The sequence below is a fragment of the Epargyreus clarus genome, unplaced genomic scaffold (genome assembly GCF_041222505.1).
Source record: "Epargyreus clarus isolate Ecla_fem2 unplaced genomic scaffold, WU_Ecla_fem_2.2 ptg000007l, whole genome shotgun sequence".
NCBI lineage: Eukaryota > Metazoa > Arthropoda > Insecta > Lepidoptera > Hesperiidae > Epargyreus > Epargyreus clarus.
The window spans coordinates 14,698,205-14,713,668 of record NW_027332215.1 but is presented as its reverse complement, the minus strand read 5'-3'; the positions used below and the strand labels follow the sequence as shown (position 1 = coordinate 14,713,668).

Here is a 15,464-nt window from a genome sequence, read left to right as displayed (position 1 = left end):
GGATTTTACTTTTTGGATGTCGAGGGGGGTTTTGTGAAGATACTACTTTGAGTACGGAATCCTAAAAATCATTCTACAAGAGGGCATTATAGATATGTTTCAGAACATTCGAGTTATAGGGAAATAACACTATTATTTTCTGAACTAAAAATCACGCTATAACAGTTACTGACACTAATAAAAGGCAATAATCATTTGCAATCTAGTAACTTGCGACGAACTTTCTCTAAGGCGCTTAAACAATCTGGCCTCGAAAATGGTTAATCCTGAGGATGTTGATAAGGACAATGGTACACCATTATTAAAATCGTGTATTGTCATTGGTTTTTGATAATTCTTCAAAATTTTTAATTCAATTGAACGTTCACAGTGGATAGAAATCGGGTTCACACATTCCGTTTCCCTGTGACGTACATGCATACATACATACAACCCAAGCTAATAAAAGCGTGTTAATAATAACACCTATATGTTATATATTAAAGTGTAAAGGAAGTTATATATTAAACTCACTAATATAATTTCTGCGTAACTTCAACTATTATATTTTAATAATAGGCACTATTGTGATTTACAGCTCTCAAACCTTTAAATAGATATAGCGATTTGTTGATATTTCCATTATCTAATACTTTTTTTACTTCGGGGTCGTTATTTTTCTTTCCCCAAATGTCTATGACTGAACGGATCTCCTCGTTAGTCCCAGAATGTAGCACTATCAGTACGCTAGAGGTCTCAATTCCGCCTTTTTTAATCGTCGCACTAGCACCGCATGATCGGATGGCTACGTTGTCCACATGGATGTAACCAATGACGTACCCTGGAAAGTAATTTCTATATACGTAGACCTGACCCTCACTTATGGAGACGGGGTGAATTTCAACAACGGCGGAGTCCAAATGTTCTAAGTTATGACTCCATTCGCCAACTTCCAAAGGCATTTTTGTTTTTCCGCAGAATATTCTTGACTCCACTTGACAGACTATTAGTACTAGGACTACGAAGCGATCCATTTACAAGCACGTAGTTATTCAATTGATGGAAATATCAAACTTCACTAAGTACATTCATTACTCTTCTACCACCTGCGGCTCATTGTTCAACTAACAATGACGCTTGCACTGATAAGGTTTTTGTACTTATTTTCTTTAGAATTCTGTAATATTTTGATTGGTATACTTTATTGCAAGGTAATTGTTACCCTTGGTTTCCGCCAACCATATTTTCAAATGTAACACTAAATGTCTAGTTTACTACACTATAATACACAGCAGCGTTTAACATTGCAGTTAGTAGATAGAAATAAGTGACAGTCGTACTTTCTGAAGTTTGTGGTTCAACGAGATGGGATCTACCACCTTTGTATGTATGTATGCGTTTATCTATCCTCCTATATGTCATATATCATCCTATAGAAAGCATGGCATAATTTTTGAACGGGATGTAAAAAGTGTTATAAATAACTTAAAAATGTGTTTCTACTCTGAGGTGAGGTTAATGAAATAAAACACTTTTAGTACATTAACGGCACATTTATTGTAAAGAAATCAATGAATGGTCCCTTACACGTACATATACATTTAAAATATTGTCAAAATTGAATACATTTCAATAGTATAGTCGGCCTATTTATTACACCATACGATAACCTTACATTACGAAAAATATTGGAAAAATTACAACAAACGAAAATATATTTCAACAGAGAAAGAGAATACGAGAAATATTTGAATAATTACAAAAAACAAAGTGAAATGGGTTAAAGCTTATATATTACGTAGTGTTGTAAACATGTATAAACATTCATGGATTTTTAATTTTCCAACATCTTTGGTGTAGGTACTAATCCACTTATTTAAAACACCAAATACCAAGTAAGGGAAGCAAATCATAAAGTGCAATCATAAGAAAATAATATATCTTTACACATAATATCACTATAATATCCGTACTTTAACATAACTAAACTACTTCGACCGACATCGTCCAGTAGGAATTAGTAAAATTTGGTTAAACATGCACTTCGTACACTAAAAATCAAAAACATAATATAAAGAGTTCCGTAAGACAACAATTAAAATTTAGTTATATTTTAAAATTATGATAATCAAGAATTTAGAAAAAATACATATGAACCATCTTATGGTCGATTAAAATCCGTATGAAGAAATTTTAACTATAAGAATATTTATAGATATTCTCCAAAACATTGAAATTATAAACTATGTTTTTTGTTCTTATTACGGAATGCATTTATTACATTGATATGTCGCAGATAACTTCAGGATTCACAATTGTTGTTACAATTTCATCTAAATATATAATACGATTATCAAAACAATTTTGTTTAATTTTTTTGTGATATCCCCTTTGGGTGAAATTTCTCTTCCGTCCATAAATTCTCTAATTATAAGTATAACCAAATTTAAGAATATATAGAAGTTTAATAATCTAATATAAACATTGTCACAGTAAAATGTGAATAAAATTGTTTTTAAAATAATCTTTATAAAAGATTGTAGTACCAATAATATTTATAATATCTAAAAATTTCAAGGACGGAGTTCTTACTCGTCTTACGGAACATAAAGGCACATACATGGTATTGGACAAAATGGGTCATTTTCGTGCAAAACAAATCGCAGATTGCACATAAGAGTGAATTGCACGAATCTTTTTAGTGTGAACGGATTCTTACAAGTAACCTCAAAAAGATAATTATAATATCGCAATACATAATAATAATTATATTATAATAGTAATTTATAGTTATTAAATTCTTAAAAAAAGCTCAAACCTATCTTACCTTGCATTGGGAAGAACAAATATCTCAAAATTCATTATTGATTTTTTTTCACAAACGAACGGGACGGGTCGGGTTTTGAATTCACAACACGAAGATAATACGAGTACATTGTAGCAACCATCAAATTTAAATACAAACGATGTGTATAGGCATATATGTTTTAAAAAAATGTAAATTAATTATACTTCTCTGTACATTTATCCATGGTACTGATAGAAAACTACGACAGACATTTGATCATATTTTACAGTTTGATCGTAAAATCTTAAGCGTTTTTATAGGGCGGCAGTGCAAGCATAACAGTATACTATATATTATTACGTAATACAAAATACAACCATTGGTGATATTTAACGTCAATAAAATTTTATGATATAATATAATAGAGTAAATTGTTCATAACATAATTCTTGTTCGATAGTTAAATTTTTCTGTATAAAATGTAAACCGAATACTAGTATCAATAATTTTATATAAGTCAAGAAAATAATACCTATGGATAAAGAAAAACCACATTAAAATTCAAATAGCAACATGCAATAGCAAATAACTATAACATAATGTGTTTCATAATTAGTTTTCAAAATACTAAATAATTCCAATTCAGACTTTACTTTTAATTTAAAAGTGATAAAAGAGATTCATTCAATAAATGAGATCTGCCGCATTCGAGTAATAATAGAAGATATAGCTAGCAGTGATGATGCTCGTTTGTCACAATCATGCATCTCGTGATAATATTAATATTAATAAACAGTTAAATGTAGTGAGTGTGCGTCGAATCCGTCACGATACAGTCGGATGTGTAGGAGTGTGTGCCACGCTCGGTCACGTGGCGATCGAGAGTAGCAATCTGCGTCGTCAGCGAATGACACCGGGCACGTCCATCTACATGTGGATAGTGGCGGCCGTGTAGCGCGCCTCGCCGCGCCGCCAGCTCCACTGCGACGGCCGGTACTGTCGGACAAACGTGTATATTGTACTTCAACTTGTCTCAATGTCGTTTTTTTTATAATATAAGAGTAGCAGACGAGCATGCAGTCCACCTGATGGTAAATGGCTATTGCCGCCCATGGACATCTGTAATCAACCCCAGATAGGATTAGATATACCTACCTGAGGTCGGCCACAGATACGCCGCTACCCCTGAGGACTAAGCTGGAACGCCTCGGAAAAGTCTGTTTCCCTTACCACACTCGTACTTATAGTCTTATATATATTAGGTACTTAGAAGCGAGCATTACGTGTTTATATTTTCAAATAAAACCTTTATTATTGAAGAACAAGGAAACAAATTATAATCATCAAATAATACCTGTTCAAATGTTGACTACGGAAAAAGACCACATTTTAGTTTACCTTAGTACCATAGTTACAAAAATAGTATTTTATTAATTAGACAATTTTTTATGCAATGTGCTTATAGCTCTTTACATTTTCTTCCAAGCTTGTCCTCTCTTCTCCAGCACCAAACCCTCCAAATCGCCGTAGTTCAACACAACTAGCACAATGAAAACGTGTCGCCAACTGAGTTAAGGACAATAACCTTGATGAGCAGCTGTCCGGAGCGCGTGTGCGGGTTCTTGAACGCGTACAGCGTCCAGGCGGCGAGGCAGCAGACGAGCGTGACGGCGAGCAGCGCGGCCACCACGCCGCCGACGGGCGAGTGCGCCGCGCGCGGCTCCGTCGCCGCCATCGAACCGCCCCCGTCCACGACGCCCAGCTTCGACTTGTGCACCTCCTCCGTGTTCACTGTGGGAATCGCGTTACTTATAATTAGAGATGCGCCGAATAGTGGTTTCACCGAATATCCGACTACCGAATAATATTCGGTTTAACCTATACCGAAACGAATATTCGGTCGAATTATTCGGTTTACCATTTATTTACTGTCAATTTGCCAATTATGTGTGTTCGTTAACACTTTAAAATGTTGATTTGATTTAAAAATAAACCACATTTATTTTAAACCAGTATTGGTTTAAAATAAATGTGGAATATACCTACTAACTATAGATTAAGTAAAGTTGATTTAAAGTTTATTTGCTTTATTCAACACATTCTTCATAGGATTTGAGTTTGACTTATAATATAACATAAATCTTACATAAGAAGTTTGGTATTATGTCGTGTACACGAGAAAATAGAAATACTCGAACCGAACATATTCGGCACCAAAACTGAATAATTCGGCCGAATACAAATAGAAAAAAGATGCCGAATTTGCCGAATACCGATTACCAAACGAATATTCGGCGCATCACTAATTATAATTATATATTAGTAAAGATTACTAACTCCTAATAAGAAAATATAACCAGTTTTGACAATTGAAATGGTCACTATCATCTATTTTCGTTTTTGGAAAATATTAAAAAAATGTAGTTTTTAAATCATTTACGAGTGTGTTTTTGCACCACTTAACTGCGCATGTCGGCATTGTTCCGCCATTGTTCCATTGTTTAAATTACACCATGACAGCCATTTAATGGTTTCCTTCAATTGCAAGGCGGTGAGATATCTATACTTATCTATGAGTCTGATTCATAATTAGGTGTCCAAAATGTAAACATAGAAATGTCATTGTCAAATTACGATTACAGGTATTGTAAACTTTAACAAATCAAAAAGAAAAATAGAATTTGGCTAACTCAACAAAAAACAAAAAAATTACAAGAAAGCGAGTAAACATTCAATTACGATCACGATTGTTCTTTGCTGCCGTCGATATAATACAGATGATTCGTTCCTTCTGTATCTGTCTGTTAACAAACTGACCTGTTTTAACGACAGCATCGTGGAAGGAGTTGCTCTGTGTGTCGGTGGTGTAGGCGGTGTTGTTGTCGTTGGGGACGTCCACGGTGCTCGGCGCGGGGCACGACGTCGCGTTAGACACAAAGTCCTTGTTGCAGTCTACAAATAAACAAATTTATTTAGTTAATTTTAATAAATACTCGCTTGTAGTCCCCGCCAAACTTCGAGTCCGCTCTGAAGTTAATGCGCAGGTGTCAGGGAGCCAATGCGGTTGAACACAACCACAAGAATATAATCCGTAACGTAAGAGCACACTAACTGTGCTATGTACCCGCGGGCGAGAGCGGGCAGCGGGGGGTGCCGGGGGGATACCGCGCTGTGTTCGTCCCGCTGATATCTACAATTTGCTATTGCGATGCGACTCGTTTCTATATTCGGAGCGGACTAGTAGTTTGGCGCAGACTCTACCTGCGAATGCACTCGTGGTTAGAGGTCAATGATAATAGTTCGTTTCATCTATCGGAAACAGTACTTTTTCGGGATAAAAGTTACCAATCTCCTTTTTGGATCCCTGACAACGTGTTAATTATCAACATAAATAAATATATACCCAGTTAGAACTGACGAGTGAAAATGATTGCAATGATTTCGCGGGAAAACAACAAAGTTGTGTCCTTTTTATTATGTAACGGGTACTTACGAAAGTTGTGTCCCATGTTAAAAAACTAATAAATTAAGCATCTACATAACAATGTTTTACATGTACACAATCGTAATATACAAAGATGACTGTAATTTCAGTACCTGGCTAACATAATTACAGTAATAACGGCAATTGTGATGCGTTAACCTGACATCTATTAATACTTTATAAATGCGTCATTACTACCACTTGTTGCCTTTACGGGCACTGATCGAACTTAGCAAATTCCCACGGATTTTTTCCATTTCACGTAATAAAGTTTCCTAAACGATAATCAACGATACGAGCGATCAGTATGCATCAACCAGTTCACCAGTTATCGCGTGACGAGAACTACGTAATTATTATGTACGAGTAATTAGGCTGTCTGTTCATGCCGCTTAATTATAGCTGTATAATGTTGTACAGGGTATTGAAGGTAGAACCCTTTGTGGTTCGATTCTGGCGCCACTACCGTCACACCTATTTCTGCCTCATAACAGCAGCATTAAGCGCTGCCGTGTTCTGGTTTGAAGGGTAAGGGAGACATACTGTTCAGAGGCGTTTAAGCTTAGTCCTCAGGGGTAGCGGCGCATCTGTCGCCGACCTCAGGTAGGAATATCTAATACTATCTGGGGTTGATTACAATGATCACGTATGTCCATGGGCGGCTGTAGCCACATACCATCAGGTGGACTTGCATGTTCGTCTACTCCTGTTATAAAAAAAGATAAAAAGATCGTTGAAATAGATTAATTACTCACTTCTGAGGACCCAGTCCTGCTTGTTCCTGTCCGTGCCGCTCGAACACTTGTTGAGGTGCGAACACCAGGTACACTGCGAACAGAACAATAAATTCGGCACACCAACGTCATTATTAAATATAAAAAACAATTATAATTCTCCAAAAACAAAGAGTTGCTCCAATTAGTATAAAATCAACCTGTATATAAATTGAGGCTGTTAGAACCAGAGCGGCCTAACTGCATTTTAATGAGTTTTGACCTCTCTGTATTTTAGCAATTTAAAAATGTTGCACACTTTTACTTTTCTCCGTATTGTAAAACATGTATTTTGTAGTTAAGCTACTCTGGTTCTAACAGCTTCAATTTAAGTTTAAAAACTCTACATTCTGACGAGACCGGAACAGTAACTACATTTAATTTGTATATTGAAGTAAATAGCCATTGCTGTTGACTAATTTGGAAATATTAGTGTCCTTATAAATATCAAACCAGAGCATAGAAGCGACAGGAAGGCTAGACACTCCTGTTTCAAACTGAGGTTCGAATAATTTGTCTCTCTTTGATTTTGCTACGTTATGTGCGTTATAGAACATAATTATCACTTGTTTTAACGATGAAGGAAAACATCGCGAGAAAACCTGCGTACACATTTTCAGGTATGAACCTGAGAGACCTTTAGAAAAAGTTCTAAGATATATGTAGAATCTACCAATACGCACTTGATCAGCATGGTGGACTATGGCTTATTCCTCCTCATACTGAAAAAAATACTCCGCTTGCCCAACAGCGGGACTGTAACGGATTGACGACAATAATATTAGTTTAATGAAAATACAAATTATGTTACATCTTACATTGAATTTAGTTTCGTGGTTGACGCACGACTGGCAAGTGTTGTACTGCAGGCAAGTGGGCAGCGCCGTGAGCCGCAGTATAGTGTTGTTTGATATGTTGTAGTTCTTGAACGACACGCGGTGGTACTCGTAAATAGTCTTGCGCCTCACATCTGTGCGAAAAACATATTATACATAAAACAATTATCATACAACAATATTAAAATTAACAGAACAGTTACCTACTCCTAGGTAATTTGGTGGGTTATATAAGGTCTGTGAGTTAAACATGACTTGAAACACTTTAAATTCACTTTCAAAAAACAATAAAGGGCCCTCTTGGCGGCGGCACTGCCGTGCCTCCAGATAACATATTCACATATAGAGGAAAACATACGATCAACTAGTTTTTACTCGCTGCTTCGCTCGCATTCGGGGGTTTTAATCTATCCTTCGGATTTTTTTTTTAGGAATAAAACGTCAAGGTAAAAATCCTTTACTGAATCCCTGACAACGCGTATACAAAATTTAATGACAATCGTTTACGTAGTTAAGGCATTAAAGTGTCGCAAACAAACAAACTCCCATTCGTATTTATAATATTAGTTAACAATTTCCGAATTCATTTGAAGCATATTCGTTACACAATAACCAAGCCACCTATTGGCTAGTTCACTCCAACCCTTACAATCTATGCCAGAACAACTTACAGAACAGTATCTTGTCGTTGAGGTACGCGTCGCTGATGCCGACCTTGACGGGGTGCTCGGCGTCGTCGATCGACTGCACCGGTATCGGCATGTGCTATCGGCTACCTCACTACTACCCTTGCAAACTATGCCAGACCAACTTACAGAACAGTATCTTGTCGTTGAGGTACGCGTCGCTGATGCCGACCTTGACGGGGTGCTCGGCGTCGTCGATCGACTGCACCGGTATCGGCATGTGCTATCGGCTACCTCACTACTACCCTTGCAAACTATGCCAGACCAACTTACAGAACAGTATCTTGTCGTTGAGGTACGCGTCGCTGATGCCGACCTTGACGGGGTGCTCGGCGTCGTCGATCGACTGCACCGGTATCGGCATGTGCTATCGGCTACCTCACTACTACCCTTGCAAACTATGCCAGACCAACTTACAGAACAGTATCTTGTCGTTGAGGTACGCGTCGCTGATGCCGACCTTGACGGGGTGCTCGGCGTCGTCGATCGACTGCACCGGTATCGGCATGTGCTATCGGCTACCTCACTACTACCCTTGCAAACTATGCCAGACCAACTTACAGAACAGTATCTTGTCGTTGAGGTACGCGTCGCTGATGCCGACCTTGACGGGGTGCTCGGCGTCGTCGATCGACTGCACCGGTATCGGGATGTGTTTGTACGCGAACACGATGTCGCCGTTCTTGTACAGCGTCACCGCGAACGTGAACGTCTTGTTCGTGTCCTCTTGAAGGGTCACGTCCTCCCAGAACGCGCTGAACTTCTCGCCTGACGTGAAAGAACAAACCATTAATTATTATTAATGAGCTTTTATGAATCAACAATTAATTCCAGGGCCGCCCTGAAAAAACGAATCATTATTTGATAAACCACCTTTTATGAATGAATTCCTGGGCCGGCCACTACGCTGATTAAATGCGAATAAGTAGAAATTGTAGAAACCTTTATAGAAATTGGTTGACCGTGTTATGTGTGGTACCGGGGTGGGCCATTTCTATGTGTCTACTTTAAACTACACTGCCATCATCCTAAATCTTTGGAGGTATGCAGCGAGACAAATACAGTGGCTTAGGATGGCAATAATAAGAACCTAGTTTAAGCCATAATGCGCAACAATAATAGAAAAAAAGAGTTATTCACTCTAACCAACAAAATGTTCTCAGACATTACTTAGAAATCGGTATGTAACGCCATCTATATCATTTAACCAAAAGATTTTTTAAACGTGGCAAAAAGTGACGAATTTATAAAAGATTTCCGTGTTACGTTCGAAAGTTACGTTAAATATTTTATGAGATTTATACTACAAATACAAATAAGATCACAATAGTAAAGGCGAGCGCAAAAGCAAGAGCCGTGCCTGTGTAAACATTCCACAGAAAAATATGACTTCAATCTGATATAACACGTAAATGAGGCCTCAGATCGCCGGTGTAGGGTTAGTACATATAATATCAACAGCTATAATATTTGTTTGTCGCTCGCGGTAGCAAACATTAACCGTTTGCACAAGTATCAGATACCATTGTCGATTGTATTTACGATGTTGACAGACCGTTGACGACAATGGAAATAATCGTGGAGCTACGTTTAATTAGACCTACACTGCTACCTTCCGAGAAACACGAAAATGAAAGTTTATTTTGGCAACTGTCGTCAACTCGTTACTGTCCCACTGCTGGGCACGGGTCTCCCTTTTTATATATATTTAACCTAACGATAAGGCCGACGGGCTACCTGGTGGAAAGCAGTCACCGCCGTCTATGGACATTGTCAACAGTAGAGGAGTAGTAGCTAATGCATTCCTCGGCTTTGAAGGAGAGCTCTTTTTACATCCCTCTTGAAGAGCCCCAATTCATATTCCCTCTCAGAATGAAAAGGAATGGGCCATAGTCCACCGCGCTGGCAAAATGCATATTGGTAGACTACACGTACCTTTGAGATGTTTTTTAAAGATCTCGATTTTGACATATTAAATCTATAAATATTTATTTTATTTGTCTGTATCGAACTGCTTGCATACAATGAACTTTAGGGAATGCCATATTTTAATTAATCCAAAACTAATTACAGTCATCAGAGCCTATGTTATGGAAGCTCGTTATGTTATAATATATGCATCATTACATATATTTTACTTAATATTAGTACAAATGATTACATATTACGCACGTTTCTATGAAATCAATAAGGTAAAGTTGATGTTTTGAAAACAATGGTGGATAAATTGCAAAGTATATTTCTTAGTAGGTAGGTATATTAGATTTCGTACACAATGAAATATAAATATACTTAACAGGTACAGGGGTAATTTTACCCAAAGCAATTTAATTTCTGTTATAGAGGAATTCATGAAACAAAAAACGTCATATTTGTTCCATAGTAATAATTTATAAACTTTACATTTCGATGTATGAAGGCCTCAGTTGTTTTGGAACGTGTGGAATAAATTTCTTTTGACGTCACCTACAGAATACTTTAATATGCTTTACATTCTTAGTTCTGAATTTGTTTTTCAGGTGTCGTCATTGCTACACCGTCGTCAACCCATTACTATACTGTAGCTGGGTACGGCTCGCTACTCAGAATGAGAAGGATTGCGTCATAGTGCACCGCGCTGGCAAAGTTCGTATTGGTAGACCTGTTTGAGAATGTTTTTATTAAAGATAGCTCAGGTACGCAGGTTTCCTTATGCTTTCTTTCACCGTTAAAGCATTGAAGCAATGAATTGAATAATCAATGCGTGCCTGGGTTGAGATGTTGAGTTCCAACCATTAGCCTATCACAGCTTCAATTGGAAAAACACGTGTTGCGATTGCACTTAACCAATAACGGAGAGGAGATTGAATCTATTAGATAACAACTTCTGAAATAGGCACGGATGCATCTAGATGCTAGATGCTATTGGGGTTTGTATCTGAATTGCTAAATAATGGCAATTTGTCCATCACTCACTAATGACCGACATTCATTGTACCCGCTCATAGCCAGCAAGCTGTGTGAGATGATTGCCTGGAGTGGGCACCGACCGGCCTTGTGTTCGCAACAATGTAAGCCAATGATCCTTTCCGCCACCTATGTATTTGCAAGGAAACTACAATAAAATCATTGTTACGATATATACATATGTGTTCTATTTACCAATGCAGATCACGTGGAGATACTGCTTTTGTTATCACTTATCGCCTATAGCAGTTAAGAGTATGTGCGAATAGGAGATATGGCAGAAGTATATATTGAGGAGGTAATTGGAGGTCCATGTGTTGATGGTGTGTTATGGTATTTAGGAGTCCTATAAATTTTAGCAATTTAACCGACACGCCGTACTGGTGTAGACCAGTACGGCACGCTAAGGACCCCATCAGACATGCTACTTTTAGTGTCATCGATTGAGAATTTCACTGTTTTTTTGGAAGCAGCGAACAAATTCTACGCCCTGCATATGTTTGAACGTCTGTACGCTATGCAGCGTCAATAAAATCGTTAAAACGCAAGTTTTTGGATTTTACTGCTGAATCTAGCAAGTGAGTAAAACGAGATGCAGCATCCTAAGTAGTAATCGCTAAAACGCTAATCGCCAGTGCTAAAGTAGCTCGTTTGCTAGGGCGGTCACGGTAGCCCCGCAATTTAGTTTGACACATCGCACAATATGCCATTGTCGTTTCAATCGCACGGCCCAATTGCTATGGTACCACAACAATTATTGGGTCATGTTCATAAGTACGCAATCGAATTGAGACCATTAGATGATTGACGCGCTAATACAACATGGCAACGCGTGTTTAATATTATAGGATAACACTTCAATACGGCCCGTTTAACTTGACACGTTGATTGTTGAGCATTATTGTTATATCTTATTCTAAGAAATAAACAACGAATGGATGGATATTTGATAGCGATTGGATAAGGTGGGAGAGTAATTGCGTTCTCACGCAGTGGGTACATCCAACTATGTATTGCTCAGCTCTACTCTCAAACACAGGATGACACAAAAGGAAATCCTACACTACTGACTTCCTAGAGTGGGAGCGGTGTGCAGCGTATGTTATACATTGTAACGTGACAACTAAACAGCGTTGTATATAAGAATAATTGAAGGCAACGTGACAATCTGTCACGTTCCGCTGCGTAGTAAGCATTTTAGCCATCAACTAGCATAGGGGAACGCAATTATGTAACTCACCGAATGTTTATAAATGGATTGTTATGAGTATGGTAGCGTGAGTAGTGTTCTTTATGTTTACAAAGTAGGAGCACTACCTTATTTACTTCGTAGCAGTTGTTGTTGCACGGTTATGTTCCGGTCTGAAGGACATGGTAATGCACTTATATTTATGAGACATTACAACTGGGTGCAACTAAACGACATAAATGGCGTTAAAAAACATCAAATTATGTAAAACAATAAAATATAATTAAACCTTAATTTGTTTTTTCAAACGAAATATTAGTTATGTTATCTTGATGAAAATGCAATCGTTTTATTTAAATTTTGAGTCATCGGCATTTTGCGAGCATGAGTCCAATTTAAAACTCGTGAAACATTCGGCTATGGATAGTTTATTTTATTTGTCAAATTTACGCGAATACACATTAGATATTCGCAAAGTTGGATACGGGCCGTTCATAAAAATGTATAGTAAGACAAGATAAATCAATCGATTCATAGAAGAATGAGATTTCGTCTTTCGTTCGATACAGGCTCGGAATAACCACACATTTTTATAGAATATGAACTGAAGAATATACACTCATTTTTCATATAATTAATACCCAACGCTACCAATATTCTCCTACCAACCAAGAACTTACCTTACTCTTACTTATTTTCCTATTATTTTTCAAAAAAATACGTTCTAATAGTAATTACTCATTACTAACGTAGCTACGTAACTTTTTTACGTGGGAAACCCTGCCTGGGTTTGTCTCAGCCGCGGGGGCAGCGGAGAGGATATGCCGAACTTCCACCCGCTTACATCTCACGGTGTTCCTCTGTAGTCCCTTTGTCCTGACTGTACGCTAATATTATTCGTCCACTGCAGTAACTTTACCTTACCCATTTTTGTACATGCATACATCTAAAGGATGTATATGCATGTAAAGGAATGTTAAATTTCACTTATTATTTATATCAAAACTAAAACCGTACGCTAAAAGTATTCGTCCGCGGAGGTAACCTAACCTACCCTAACCCATATTCATACATATATACCTACCACGTAAATGAATTTTGAACTCCACCTGTCATTCAAACATTAAAAAAAAATAGAACATACCATCATCCAATAGCTTGACAACGCTGTCGTTGGTGAGAGTGGTGTCGAAGTTGCCCATCAGCGGCGCGATGTACTGCGTGGCGGCGAGCCAGTTGTGCACGTGGTCGCCGGTGTAGATGAACCCGCCGGTCGCCACCGTGATGTTGCGCACGTTGTGCCCGTAGAACGGGAAGTCGAACTTCAGCTCGATCGTCTGGTGAATGGGTCATCGTCATCATCATCATCATCAACCCATTAATGTCCCACTGCTGGGCATGGGTCTCCTCTCAGAATGAGAAGGCCATAGTCCACCGCGCTGGGCAAGTGCGAATTGGTAGACTTCACATACCTTTGAAAACTTTTTTCAAAGATTTCTCAGGTATGCAGGTTTCCTCACGATGTTTTCCTTCACCGTTTTAAGCAAGTGATAATTAATTTCTAATACGCACATAACTTTGAAAAATCAGAGGTGCGTGCCTGGGATTTGAACCTCGGACCCCTCGATCAAGAGGCCGAGTTTCTTAACCACTAGGGTATCACCACTTATGGTGAATGAGTTGCTTTATTTATTTATCATATTTTTTATAACAGCAGTGTTATGTGCTGCTGTGTTTAAAGGGTGTGGCAAGGGAGACACTTTATCTACGGAGGGACACTAGGGAGATACTGTTCCGGAGCATTCCAGCTTAGTTCTTAGGATAGGGTACGGGAGCGGAGCTTTTGTGCCCGAAATCAGGTAGCAATCTAATCCTATCTGGGGTTGAGGTCACATATCCATAGGTGGCGGTTACCATTTACCATCAGGTGGGCTGCATGCTCGTCTGCTTCTTTTTTTTCTTGTTACTTTTAACAAACGAGAATGCAGTGCACTTGATGTTAAATGGCTGCCGTCCATGGACATCTGCAACCATGGCAACTACACATAGAACAAGGGTTCTACATCCAGGATCCAGATTCTGAGGACTAATTGTCGTCTCCTAGTGACGTATGCCGGCATCAACACGTTTCTACCGAATCTGAACATCTGCTTCACGCTCAAAACACGTGGCGGTGGAAAATCCCCGATCGAACGACACCGGTTTTACCACCTTTCCCATAAAGGATATGTAATAATATTGTCGAGTAATATTTCTTATATTGGATAAACTAAACAAAAAAACAAGATATGTCAGCTTTTTTTGTCATTTTTATGTAAACACACCCCTTATAAACCAAAGATACTGAGTGCATTTTCTAAATAACAAAGCTAAGTTAACTGTGAGCCAGGCGGAACCAACCTGAATATTAAAAACTGAGGTTTTACAATGATCATACCAAACGTCGACAGTCATTTCGCGTGAAATCATCTAACGAGTTAGTGAGATGAGTAGATATCTTATATATATCTTATGTGCGTGTGTATATCACTGAACTCCTCCTAAACGACTGGACTGATTTTGATGAAATTTGTTGTGTGTTCAAGGGGACTTGATAATGGTTTAGATTCACAATTTAGTCCGTGGGAAAAGGTTTTTTTTAATTAATTTTTAATTCGTAAGTAGTTGTCCAAGAGCCCACGAAGGTTTGGGACCGTTGGTTGGGAAGGTTGGGTTGGGGTTGGGTAAGACCAATTTTCGACAGATGGCACCACTGTCCTTCCAATGAAGGTACAAATTTTCTG

The 15,464-nt window shown here is 38.2% G+C and overlaps 1 protein-coding gene across 1 annotated transcript in view; it reads right to left on the bottom strand.

Annotated features, from left to right (window-relative positions):
- Nucleotides 1-1,511: 1,511 nt before the first annotated feature.
- Nucleotides 1,512-15,464, bottom strand: part of l(1)G0289 (plexin domain containing lethal (1) G0289) — a 32,587-nt gene continuing 18,634 nt past the window's right edge. The window contains exons 6-12 of the mRNA XM_073074794.1: nt 13,826-14,018; nt 9,108-9,314; nt 7,843-7,994; nt 7,007-7,079; nt 5,585-5,719; nt 4,353-4,558; nt 1,512-3,763 (exon numbers count right to left, since the gene is read on the bottom strand). Of these exons, the coding sequence (XP_072930895.1) occupies nt 3,695-3,763; nt 4,353-4,558; nt 5,585-5,719; nt 7,007-7,079; nt 7,843-7,994; nt 9,108-9,314; nt 13,826-14,018 (1,035 nt within the window). The 3' untranslated portion in view covers nt 1,512-3,694. The remainder of the gene's footprint in view (nt 3,764-4,352; nt 4,559-5,584; nt 5,720-7,006; nt 7,080-7,842; nt 7,995-9,107; nt 9,315-13,825; nt 14,019-15,464) is intronic.